The 13676-nt window shown below is 39.0% G+C and overlaps 1 protein-coding gene across 1 annotated transcript in view; it reads left to right on the top strand.

The window, feature by feature from the left end:
- The window catches only part of MTHFD2L (methylenetetrahydrofolate dehydrogenase (NADP+ dependent) 2 like), a 132610-nt gene extending 119813 nt beyond the window's left edge, over window positions 1-12797 (top strand). The window contains exon 10 of the mRNA XM_021702357.1: window positions 11525-12797. Coding sequence (XP_021558032.1) covers window positions 11525-11637 — 113 coding nt within the window. The 3' untranslated portion in view covers window positions 11638-12797. The remainder of the gene's footprint in view (window positions 1-11524) is intronic.
- The last annotated feature ends 879 nt before the right edge of the window (window positions 12798-13676 follow it).

Below are 13676 nucleotides of genomic sequence, written 5' to 3'. Positions count from 1 at the left end.
CTGGTCAGAATTATTCCTCAAAATTCTAACCCAGTAGTCAAAATATGAGGACAAAAGAGGTCTAGAATTATTATAGAAGCCCAGTACCATTTTCTAAGAAACTACTAGATGTGGAACTCAAACCTGTGGAATGCTTTATTTATTTATTTATTTATTTAAGATTTTAAGATTTGACAGAGAGAGACACAGTGAGAGAGGGAACACAAGCAGGGGGAGTGGGAGAGGGAGAAGCAGGTTTCCCGTGGAGCAGGGAGCCTGATGTGGGGCTCAATCCCAGGACCCTGGGATCATGGCCTGAGCCGAAGGCAGACGCTTAACGACTGAGCCACCCAGGCGCCCCTGGAATGCTTTTAAAGCAGCTTTTAATCTCTATTTTCTCTTCTTTTACTATAGTCACTTCCAGATGTCTTGTGAATGTTCAGTATTTCACCTTTGAAACCTGAGAATTACCTTGTCACTCCATGGTCTTTGTATATTATGTCCAGTCTTAAAAGATTATAATTTGCAGTCAGGCTTACTTAGGTTTGAATCCTAGTTCTGTTGCATAAAACAATTATGATCTTAGGCAAATCACTTCACCTCTCTGAGACTTGATTTTATCATCTGAAAAACTGAGATAATAATGGTTATCTTATAAAGTTGTTATGAAGATTAAATGAAATAATCACCTCACATGAGCTAATGTATGTGACTTGCTGAGCACAGTGCCTAGCAGAAGACAGTGTGCGTGTGTGTGTGCGCGTGCGTGCACGTGCATATGCGCATGCGCGCAGACGCATGCTCCCATCACTCACCTCCTCTCCATGCTCACTTAGGTACTAATCCAGAAATACGTAACTTCACATTGCGGTTACCACCCTGTCCCTCATTGTTTTTCTGGCCTCACCTCTCTTCTGGCCAAGTCTACTCTTCACCCAAAAATCATATGAATCCACTTTAAAGCACTCATGCTTATCCCCACCTTCTCCAAGTTCCTATAGTAGGTCCCATCTGCCTTGTTCATTTTGTTCTTAATCCTATACTACCTTACACTTCTACTCAGTTGTTGTCTACTGAATTGTATGCCTCTGTAAGGTGAGCTTCTTGTCCTATATTTCTTTTGTCTCTCTATCCCACAGCAGGTCTCAGCCTTCTTAGTCATACCATTGGTCAGGTGTATGATCCTCCTCTGTACTTATAAATCTCTAATGTGACTCTTACATTACAGAAGTAATTCCTTAAAGTTGCCTTAATGGGAACAAAAGCTGCCACTCAAGGTAGCATCAAACATATTATTAACCTACAACAATCCAGATCCAGTAATAATACATCCATTGATTTACGCAACACACATTTCTCATTCAGCATACCTTCAAGGTACTGGGGATATAGCCATGCATAGGATAAAGTTTCTGCTTTCATGGAATTTATAGTCTCCAGATAACATGTTAAAATAAGTTTCTTCTTTTTTTTAATGTTTCAAGCTTTTATTTAAATTCTAGTTAGTTAACATATAGTGTAATAATAGTTTCAGGAGTAGAATTTAGTGATTCATCTCTTACAAGTAACACCCAGTGCTCATCACAAGTGCCCTCCTTAATGCCCATCGCCCATTTAACCCATGCCTCTGCCCACCTCCCTTCCAGCAACCCTCAGTGTGTTCTCTGTAGTTAAGAGTCTGTTTTATGGTTTGCCTTCCTCTCTTTTTTTCTTTTTTTCTCTTTTCCCTTTGTCCATCTGCTTTGATTTAAAGTAAGCTTCTTTTGGAAATGATTTTGGCACTATTTACTTCCAAGTATGTGTTCTACAAGATGGGAAAGTAAGGGAGTATTACCAGTTTCTAAGGAAATGGTACTTTCTTTGAAGTAGATCACTTATACAGAACTATTAATCTGTGATATTGTAAAACAAACAAACAAAACAAACAAAAAAAGTTGAAGTGACTCCCCACCAACTCAGTGTTCAGCGTTAATCATTTAGTTTGATGGTATGTGTCTTAGTTCAGGCTGCTATAACAAATTACCACAAACTGGGTAGCTTAAACAGTAAGCGTTTATTTCTCACAGTTCTGGATGCTGGAAGCCCAAGATCACAGTGCCATCATAGTTGGATTCTGATGAGGACCCTCTTCTGGGTTACAGACAGCTAACTTCTCATTGTATCCTCATATAGTGCAAATAGTGGCAGAGCTCTATGGGGTCTCTTTAATAAAGGCATTAATCCCATTCCTGAGGGCTCCACCCTCATGACCTAATCACCTCCCCAAGGCCCCACCTCCTAATACCATCACATCCTAGGTTAGGATTTGAACATACAAATTTTGGAGGGACACAAACATTCAGTTCATAACAATATGGCCAGTCTGACTCAAAATATCAACTTTTTGTGATAGATGATTACAAGGTAGCCTGAAAGTCCAGCTTTAGGATAAAGGAAGACCTAACACTTTAACCCAGAGGTGATTTCTTCCAATCTTTTTTTTAGGATTTATTTATTTATTTGAGAGAGAGAGAACAAGCAAGAGGGGGAGAGGGAGAGGAAGAGAGAATCTGAAACAGACTCAGCTCGGAGCCCGACGCAGGGCTGGATCTCACTACCCTAAAATCATGACTTGAGCCGAAACCAAGAGTCGGACACTTAACCAACTGAGCCACCCAAGCTCCCCTCTTCCAGTCATTTTGAAAAAGTGGCTGGAAATTTGCAAAAGTCTCTGTTAGAGAGACTGCTACAAACACTGGTCATAGTGCCTGTACAGGTCATTTCATAAAACAAGTAGTCATGGTCCCTCTGAGATCCTTCTCAGGGAGCCAGCTACCCGCACTGTGGCTCACCGCACCCTTACATTTTACAACACCGGTGCTCATTGTGAAGTCTAGGTCTTTGAAATCAGGTCAGCTTTAAAGACATTCTTTGTAGAAGAACGTATTTGACATTGAGCACTCTACCTTCAGAGAGGAGTTAAAAGTTGAAGCACAGAAAGGACATCCACAGGAACAAGAGAAGGGCTGCTGCCTCTGCAAGTCTTTCTTCTTCTTTTACACCTAACGAGCTTTTTTTGTAGTTATTTCCCAGGGCTCCATACTAAAGTACAAATATCTCTGGAAGGAGATTTTATCTCCTAGTATTTTGGGTTGATGATGGCAGGCTACCGACATCCATGCTTTGCCAACAGATTTGGAGGACACTCCAAACAGCCTATCTAGTTTACAGATTTCTCACTGTATGATAGGAATGTTCGGTGGCTTGAGGAAAAAGGACTGGGGAGAATGACAGGAGTATATGATGATTATGTTTCTTCTCAAGAAGTAATGAAAGGGAGATAGTGTTCGTCTTTTTGGTCGAGTACTAGAAATACACATGGCGGTAATCCTTAACTCCTGCCTACCGAAATGGAAACTGGCACTGGTAGCTGATACCATCCATGGTCAGGAAGGAGGTTCCACGGATGGGTCATAGACAGAGTTCACAGAAAGCAATTTCAGATTTTTATTCGGTGATTGATTTGCCGTTTGGCTCCATTGAATGCATCCTGAGTGGTATGAGAAGTATCTTTTGGTATTCACATCTATGAGGCAGGTAGCTGGAAATGTGGAGATTTGATTTAATGTAAGGAGAAAAGTAAAGGGAAAAAAAGGCTTAGCCACCTTACACGTACAGATGGCACAGCAAATAGGTGAGGGATGCATTTGTAAGTGCAACTTAAATAAAGCTAATAAAGCCAGCGCAATCCGTCTAGAAATGTGGATCAGAGTCTTACTCTTTTACTCCATTAAGGCATTAATCCTCTTTGTCCCATTACTGCCCCAAAGGGTGCTGAGATAATGAATGTCCTAATAAATATAGAAATCTTGTAGAAACCCCAGAATCAGGCAACCAGATAAATGCAAGAGGAAGCCTAGTGAATTTCCTTTGAGGTGTCTGATTCTTTGTTGCCTTGCAAGAGTTCAGTGGTGAGCCATTCACTCGCCAAGGAGCCCTTCTCTCTCTCTGGCTCATCATGCTCTTAAGTGTCATTTTTATATCAACCATATGAGAAAGTGGAATGTTTTCCATATTACCTCCTGAGTCACACTATTTCTCCAGTCCTATGCCAGTCAGGTTTTTCTGGTTGTTATTCATGTACTTCATTTTCCTGAAGCTTGTCTCCCCTTCATTATAGTGGATGTGTTTGAGAGGTCATGTCTAAATGGCCTGCATTTAGAAGCATGGGAAAATTCTCCAAACATTTAATTTAGACAATCATACCTGCATACCAGAAGGCTGAAATTCATATGAAAAAAACAGGACATTTTCATCGGCTGTCTTGCCACCACTAAGGAATCATTCCTTTTCCTTTTGGGGAAGGAAGTTGGCTTTAAAAATTAGTTGTAGCCTTGTGGCAAACCTGACATGGGTCATGGAGTGCTTCCTTAAAAATGGCAGAGAACTGGGCAAAATACAAAGAGAAATACAACAATATTGCAGGATCTTGAGACATGAGTTCCTTATCCTCCACCCAAAAATACATTTATAAAGCACACATATATTGTTTGACTCTGCCAGAACATACAACTTCCAAGCCATACCAGCAAGATCGATTGTGTAGGTACATCTGGAAATTCCATTATCTGGAGACTTTGGAGTAGTATGTAATGCACCAAAGCAGAAATTCACTATCTGCCAAAGAATTATTAAGTCTTCCTAACAAAGTATCTTAGGTGAGAGTTTGGATTATTAAGTCCAGACCCTAGGAACCTGGGAACATGAAGTTTCCAGAAGAAATAATGACAGAGAACATACCAGCCAGAGACACCCTGTCATGAAGCATAGGTTGCTGGTACCAAAGATTAATGGTCACATACATTTTCTTTCATTCTTACCTAAGTTGTTGAAGGACATTTTGAGGTCTCTTATGTTGCTGTTAGTATCCTTCATGAGTAATCGTTCACATCGGTGTGCAGGGCTCAGTGAGGGCCTCCTCACATTTCACACGTGTGGCACTTTTCCTAGCCAGAGTTCAATTATTATTTGGGTGATTATCTTTTTAATATCCATCTCCTAGCTACGCTATCAGCTCCAGGGGACAGTGGCTCTGGCTGTCTTCCTCAAGAAACATTTGTGGTGACTCTGTCTGGGCCAAACTGGAGCCAGTGTGGGAACGGTGAATAAGTTAGGAAAATATGCAAGGGTTGGGAAATAACGCCAGACCCGGGTGGAGGGCCTAGATCTCCTAAAAGATCTTAACTGCCACAAGTATAAACACTCTATACTCTATCCCAGAAGACAGTGAAGATTCATCGAATGTTTCAAAGCTGAAGTGATCTAATAATCTGTGTTTGAAAGAATGAATCTGGCAGCAGGTTAGAGATTTCATCTCTAAGCCAAAAGACTATTATAGTAGATTATAAAAAAAAAAAAAGATTAGGTATTTCTTCTGTCCTCATGTGCACATCCCTTTGGCTTTGTGGCTTTACCATTCTTCTTATCCTAACACTTTCAATATGAGTTTGACCACGTGACTTGCTTTGACCGATGGGGCATTAACAACTGCGACTCACGCATTTGCTTGCTGGCGTTTGCCGGAGGCCTGACTGGGAAGCAGGAAATCCCCAAGTGAGGTAGCTTAACGAAGCAATGAATTTCACCCTTGTATTAAACTTCCTCTTTGCTGCTGTTAACATGCATAACCCCCTCCCCCTCAAACCACCACTATTAGAAATCTCACTTTAGCAAACAATCCTCAGCGGTGTGCACTAGAATCTAGAGGTGGGAGGAGGTATATGTCGTGTGAATTCCTTTCTCAGGAGGTGGGTTCCAGCATGCATTATGGCTGCAAATTTGAAAATCACTCTGCTAAGTTTCATGGATCAGTGAGTGAACAGTTCACTCAGCCTGGGGAGTTAATGAGCACCACGGAGGAAGTGACATTAGGCCAGGTCTGCAAAGGAAGAATAACTATTCATCAGGTGGAAAAGTGCAGGAAGGGTATGTCAAACAAAGAGTAGAATGTGCCAAGTCAAGTCTTGCATCCCAAATGACTGGTTTTAAATGGTCATCTCTTTTCTTTCTATACAACTGAACATACTCTGTGGTACTCTAGATCATGCTGGCAGAACCCTATCACTCTCAAGGAAATCTATAGAATTTACTTTGCAGTGTCTACAGTTTATAGAGAGATCATTGAAATAAATTGGCAGGATAATCATTGCCTTTCCTCAAAATAGTCTTCATTTTCAGAAACCAGCCTGAAGCATGACCAACTCATTTTCCTGTGAATCTCATGCCCCAAGACCAGGTTCCATGCAGAAAACAATAGGCTCTGATGGTTGTTTTATTTGCGTTCACCGTCAGTTTCAGTAACTCTAGAATCATGTTAACTTCATGAAATTGAATCTAATTCTGATTGTGCAATCCTGTTCACAAGCCTCTCGTGAAAATCCTGATATCGATCAAGATCTAATGCATGTTCCCCTGCTTTTTGAAAGTTCATGTTGCCACTTTACTTTTACCGAAAAAATGACATTAGTATCTGTTTTCGCTAAGTGAAAGAAATGCATGAGGATTTTAGCTTTTCTGAAAAAAGAAAGAAAGAAAGAAAGAAAGAAAGAAAGAAAGAAAGGGTGCAAAGCAAAGAGCGCTCAGCATTTGCTTCGCAGTGAGCATTGCAGAGACAGTGCGCACCCCCAGCAGAGAGAGGGGCCCCGCCACGCTCCTTCCCTGGGAACTGCACTCAGCATGTGAGCATCCAGCCGCCATCTATCTGCTCACAGATATGCTCACAGACACCGTTCACAGCTCTGGCGGCTGGATTATCCCCATTTATTTTGTGCATCTGTTAGCAAGAGATGCCCTAAGATGTCAGAAAAGCCAAAGAGAGGTTATCTTTTAGGTCTGGGCATGCTCAACCTTTTTTCCCTGTAAATTAATGGCATATGCTTCTTCAATTACACCATTTTGGCTTATGGAAGGTTTCCTAGGAATGCTCTACTTTTGGATAGCAGGGGGGGAGCCTGTACCTGGTTCTCATCCATACAGAATTTTTGGCATTTTCCTTAACACACACACATACTCCCTCACACCTAAATGCAGAGTAAATAAGTCTCTGAAGGAACTTATTGCCTTAATGTGTTTCTGTAATTCATTTCAATAGAGCATATAGAACGCTTTTCCCCACACATAATAGGATTAATCTTTAAAAGCATCATCTTCTACAAGCAGGTGCAAACCTTTGTCTGCCCTCAGGGAAAGACCAGCCAATGAGAGATTATTCTGGTGATGTAATGCTTGTTAACTTACTCTCTTGCAGACATGATTGGGGAAGATGCTTTTCAGAGCATCAAACGTATTAAATTTAACTCTTTCTCACATGACTAATTTTAGCTCACAAGCCACTTCTGACGCTTCGTAAACATGTCATGTAGGACAGCCCTGATATAGTTATGCAAATCACTAGACTAGAGAATTTCTTTTGAGCATTGGCATCTGACCCACTGGCATTTGCCAATGATAATTCCCTACCTTTCTTGAGAAATCAATACTTCCACATCCTGGTTCTTATATAAATAAACGATACTAGCCAGAGGCAGATAAACTTATATTTCTTTCTCAGATATAGATTCTCCTGAAAATCAAATCAAAAGGGATAGAGACTTTATATGGGTTTTTTTTTTTTTTCCGTCAAACTCATCACAGTTGACTTGTCGTGACTGTACAAACTTAATTCTCATATTCACCCACTTTGTTTCAAAGATTAAAAAAAAATACTTGAAACAGTGTTTGAATAGGCAGGTATGTTCATAGTGATATAATCTTCTGCTTAGTGAGTAGTGTACGGGGCTCCGCTGATGCAACTGAATGCTTGTGAATGTCCAGAGAAGCCGTAGCTGGGGCTAGGGCAGCCACTATCCATCACATATTGTATTTCTGTGAAGTGGTGGGCAAGGCAAGATAAATGTGTGTTACTTTCTAGCAGTAAAGTGTGCAAAAAAGCAGACCCAAGCTACAGATTTCAGGCAGCTCAGCAGTGCAACAGCTCATTCATTCCCCATCCCTCTCCCTTCACCCCAAACCTCAGTTTTTTGAGCAAAAGAACACAAGAGTAAGCATTTTGTGAAAAATCCTAATTTGGAAGAGGAGTGTCATGTTACCTGAGCACACCAGTGGCTTATCTGATCTGACGCCCGGGAAGAAAGCAACTCAGACTGCTCAGCCAGCTGTGCGATTTGAGGTGCTGGATGTAATTCGGAGATGACGAGCTGTGAGTACTCAGAGTAAAAATGTAGGAAAGTTACTTTATTAGAACTTTCCTCCTTGTTTCTTTTTTCAGACTCTCCTCCAAACCCTTTGAGAAAACTGCATTAATTTTTGGCACATGAGCCTTTCTTGGGACTTTTCTACTTATTCAGGTCATGGTAATACGGTTACACTGGGATGGGGTGGGATTCTGGAACGGTAGAATGTTTCAAACGTGGCTGTAAATCTCGTCTCTACCATATAAGGGAGTGGTAAGTCACTCTAACTTCAGGGAGACACACTTTCTTCTTCTATTAAAATGAAATAATAATCCCATAGGAATTATTAAAATAATATTTATAAAGTTCTTGGCAAGTAGCAGGTATTCAACTGATAGTAGCTATGGTTATCACTGTTTTTTACATATGCATAATTCCAAGCCACTTTACCTTTCAAAGTTGAAAACCACATTATATAAAATGACTATTTACCCAGAGCAAATTCGCTGACATGATGAATTTTATCTACCTTTTGATTGTGAAATGAACCATTTTGTTTTCCACTGAAGATTCAGTTTGTACTTGGTTCTTCATTTACCATATCATTCAGTCATCTTTTATTTTTACCCATTGATATTTCAAAGTCAGTACTTTACAAATACATGATTTTAAATATTATCAGAATAAAGAGTAGTATTACTCTTTATTAATGTATGGCCCCATACAAAGCATGGGGCCATTCACGTGTAATGTAGTACATTTCTTCTAGAGATTCGTTGATATTTTAAGGGCATGGCTTTTCCAATTCTATAGTAAAGGTCCTGGAAGGTAGCTTGAGGTTTTCAGTAAATTAGCTTGAACTAAATTGTTTGTATCCACTGACACATTCCTACAAATTGATTTTAGATTTTAAATTTCAAGGGCTAGGAATGCCTGGGTGGCTCAGTCGGCTAAGCGCCTGCCTTCGGTTCAGGTCATGATCCCAGGGTCCTGGGATCGAGTCCCCCATTGGGCTCCTTGCTCAGCGGGAAGCCTGCTTCTCCCTCTGCCTGCCGCTCCCCTGTTTGTGCACTCACTCTCTCTCTCTGACAAATAAATAAAGAAAATCTTTTAAAAATAAAAATAAAAAAATAAATTTCAAGGGCTATTTTGTTCGCTTTATCAGAATTTATTGAATGCCTGACCTGTACATGGAGAGACTCTAAGGTTAAACCCAATGGTGACAGCACCAGCTGTAAAGTCTAGGTTGCTACCATCCAGGTGCCAGTGCCTGGTTAAGGGGACAGACAACACAGTGTGTTCATTTCCATAACAGAGTTATGTAGAAAGTTACTGGAAACACACAGGTGGTGGGGCTTTTAATTCAACATTGGAGGGGTGAGTTTTTGAGAAAAATTATAGCCAGGTAACATTTTATTGACTTTTAAAGAATAATAAGGATATTCTTATTTGGATAAAATAGAAGAGTATTCCAGGTTGAAGGAATAGCTAGAGCAAAGGAGGAAAGGATTGCTAATTCATACCTATTTGTGGAATGGCTAGTGACGTAGCCTACTGTTTGACTTGGATGGAAGTGTGGCGAGGGAAAAGGAATGTTCATGTGTAGAAGGGCTTTTTGGAAAACTAATCCGTTACCTTCTGAATCATAAATATTCTTTATCTTGTCTTTGTTACGTACCATGAGAAGATTGATAATACATACTAGCTGGATTTTTTTCTTTTTTGTGATGTCTTTAAGCCTATTTGTACTTAAGCAAAAGAATACTCTTCCTTTGCTCTTCCTATGATTAAAAAATTCTAGTGTACTATTAAACTTCAAATAAGGTAAGTGTAAACTTTACAAACCCTATTTCGAGAAGGCAATATAAATTGTACAAAAAATAATACTTGCGATCTAGAAAACATCTGTTAGTTTTGCTTCCTATAGAAGCATACATGAGCAAACTTGTAAAAGGCCATACATCTAAATAACATGTGACTAATAATGTCAGAATATGCGTTAAAGAAGTATTGTCTATGCTAACTTTGTGAAAGAGTTATCTGGGAAAACTTAATTGTTCATATTCACATCGTGAAGCATAAGACCAGCAGGTCAAAGCATGGGGCCATTCATGTGTAATAATGTGGGTGTGAAAACATTCTTAAATAAAACTTGCTGAAAGTTCTCTGTCATTTTCTTTGAGTCTACTCACTGAATAAGAAGTCTGCATATCTTAGAACAGGACTATGTGTATATGCTCAGTAATTCAAATATGTTTGGTGACTTTTATTAGACGTGCACTGGAACGTATTGTCCACACATAAGTGACATTGTTGTTAGAACAGGAATTTATCAATTTAACAAATGGTGTGTGCTGAACTGTCTATAACCTGTTCCCCCTTTGTGACCAGTATCATGTATTTCAGAAGTAGTTAACTGGAATTACAGGTAGTTGGGTCCCTCATGGGTTATAGATTGTCATCATGTAAAACCAACTGCATGGAGATTCAACCTACCTCTTAGGCTGATTAGATAACATACACAGGATTTTTTGCCTAAGTGTGTGAGTGTTTGTAGGCTACCTCATTCTAAAAATGCTTTGAGGTTCTTAGATTTATATGTGTAATGCAGAAAAATCCACTATATTCTCTTAAATTCATTAAACAAGGAGGCTGTTAGACTTCTGGGGCTCTCACGCCATGGCAGCCTATGTAAGCAAACCAAAATCTAAGTCTATAAATGCCGCAAGGTTACAAAATCAAAACCTGAGGACAACTAGTCACATACAGCCAATTAGGCTTTAAGTGATAGCCGATCCATAATGACCTTGCTTTGTTTCCACCTCACTCGCCAGCTCCTTGTTGGTGGAGCACTACTGACCACTTCCAGTTCGCTGCTGTCCAATTCAGATTGATAAATGGCCAAATAAACTCTTAAAAACTTTTGGGGTGCCTGGCTGGCTCAGTCGGTAGATCATGCGACTCTTCTTTTTTTTTAAGATTTTATTTATTTATTTGAGAGAGAGAGAGAGATGAGAGAGGGGCAGAGGGAAAGGGAGAAGCAGGCTCCCCGCTGAGCAGGGAACCCGATGTGGGGCTCAATCCCAGGACCCTGGGATCATGACCTAAGCCGAAGGCAGATGCTTAACCCAGTGAGCCACCCACGTGCCCTGAGCATGTGACGCTTGATCTCAGATTTATAAGTTTGAGCCCCACGTTGGGTGTAAAGATTACTTAAAAAGAAATCTTTAAAAAAATGTTTATATGCCTCAATTTATCTTTTGACTAGTTATTTAAAAATATGAAATTCTCAGAAAAATGTAAAAATAAAGATGGCTTTCTGTTTTCTCCATCAGCTGTTAAGAAGAAGGCTAGCTTTATCACTCCGGTTCCTGGAGGTGTGGGACCCATGACGGTGGCAATGCTTCTGAAGAACACCCTTCTGGCAGCTAAAAAACTCATTTACTAGGTCACATGAAAGAATAAGGCAAAATGAAATCATGCTATTTATTTATTTGACAAAGGGCAAACACCTTTATATTTTACTACAAAGCTATTTATTTCTACATTGTATTTATTTTTTCATGGATGGAATCATTGTGGATCAGATGATTCATACAATCTGACTCATTTCCTGCTAATAGATTTTGAGTTTTAGGGGAAAAAAAAGAAAAAACAAACAATTCCAATGAAAACTTTGGTAACAGTGGTTTATTTTGTGAATAATATTTGTTCATAATGTTAAACAATAAAGGGCTCATAATAAATGAATATATTTTTGACACAAATATCACACACAGTATGTTTTCAGCAAACGTCTTGTCAGCCAAATGGGCGCCCTTGTAAAATGTAATTTAGGTTTTGACATAAGCAGTCTCAATTTTTATATACTTTGTTTATCATATGCTGAAAAAGAGCTTACTTGCTAAAAGAAAGATAAAATATTAAAAGTAAAATCTTGATTCATGTATCTCCCAAATGGACCCTACGAGGCATCTTAATGAGAAATGACACTCTATTCAAGGAAAGAAAAGTAAACAAAGAAGGCAAAAAAAATGCAGTGCTGCTTAGAAAGGTAATAATGATCATTTCAAATTGTGAATGACTACTTGCCATAGTAAAAATGTAATAAGAATATGTTGGGTTTACATGTAATTTCTTTCTTCTTCTAGAAAAATATTTGGATAATACCTTCCTTGAGGAATAATGGAAAATCCAAAACCAATCATATAAAACAAAACTGTGGTTGTGTTTTCCCACAAATATTAGAAAAATATGGTATACTATGAGTGAGGATTTCATTAAAGAATGAATATTAGGTTTGTTCACAGATTCGGAAATTAATAGGAAAATATGACACAATGTGCCAAAGCTAAACCTTAGGCTATAACTAAAAATCTACTGCATTTTTGCCCACAGTTCTTCCCTCTTCTGTTATGGCAATTGGTTCTCAGAGTAGATGTCATATTTTTAACACAATGTAAATTAGGAAATACACATGAATGTCAGTTGAAGGCTATTTTGAGACTACCCTAAGTACTTGATTGTATTGTTTTCATGCCCAATCCCAGTGTGTGTTTATGTACCAACAATGATTCTTGCCCAGTGCATGTTTTTACCAGTGTGTGCTCCTGATCAATGTGTGAAAATAAACTACTTATAATTAATCATATTTTAACTGTATAATAAAAGCAATTTGAAGAATACCTGTCTTCTTTTTTCCTTAAGATATTTATAACTTTTTTGTTCATATATTTGTTACCTATTTCTTTTTTCTTTCTTTTTTTTTTTTTGTGGTTTCAAGTTTTTATTTAAATTCCAGTTAGTTAACATACAGTGTGATATTAGTTTCAGGAGTAGAATTGTTACCTATTTGTTTACAGCATACTGGGGAAATGTACTAGTTTCTTAAACATGCAGGAAAAGGTTCTATAGCCCATTCCAAATTCAGTACAGGCCAATCTTTGTCTGATAACCCCGACAGAAGTTTAAATTCAAAGCTCCCAAGCAAACATTTCAGAAAGGGCCTATTTTATTCTTAAGGGCCTCAAATTCCCCAAACAGACTAAATGACCCAAAATACACGTGCATGGAAAAGGTGAAGTCTGCAGTTTTGAGCCCACCAACCCCAACCCCTCAAAGTACAGGAGGAATTATTCTGGGAAGGTTTCTGCCCTTTGGCTAGGCTAAAATTCAGGAGGGAATCTTTCTAGAGACTAAAATACTGGAAAAGAAAAATTGTTCGGACATTTGTTAAAAATGATAAGGAAGACTTTATCCAAGACTATTGCAATGGGATCAATACTATTGCAATAGAGAAGATTGAACTCAACTCCAAATACAGCAAAGACAGCTATGGATCAACATCCAATGAGCAGAGTAAGGGGATCAGTAGGTGGAAAATTACTATAAGAGGAAATTGATTCTATATCAAGGGTAGGGGAATTCTTTCTAAACTAGCTTACCAGGATTCTTGCTGAAGGCAGGCCAGATATCAAGGGTGGGGCA

The sequence above is a fragment of the Neomonachus schauinslandi genome, chromosome 2 (genome assembly GCF_002201575.2).
Source record: "Neomonachus schauinslandi chromosome 2, ASM220157v2, whole genome shotgun sequence".
In the NCBI taxonomy this organism is placed as follows: domain Eukaryota; kingdom Metazoa; phylum Chordata; class Mammalia; order Carnivora; family Phocidae; genus Neomonachus; species Neomonachus schauinslandi.
Note: the sequence above shows the minus strand (reverse complement) of the source record. Positions and strands in the feature narration are given on the sequence as shown.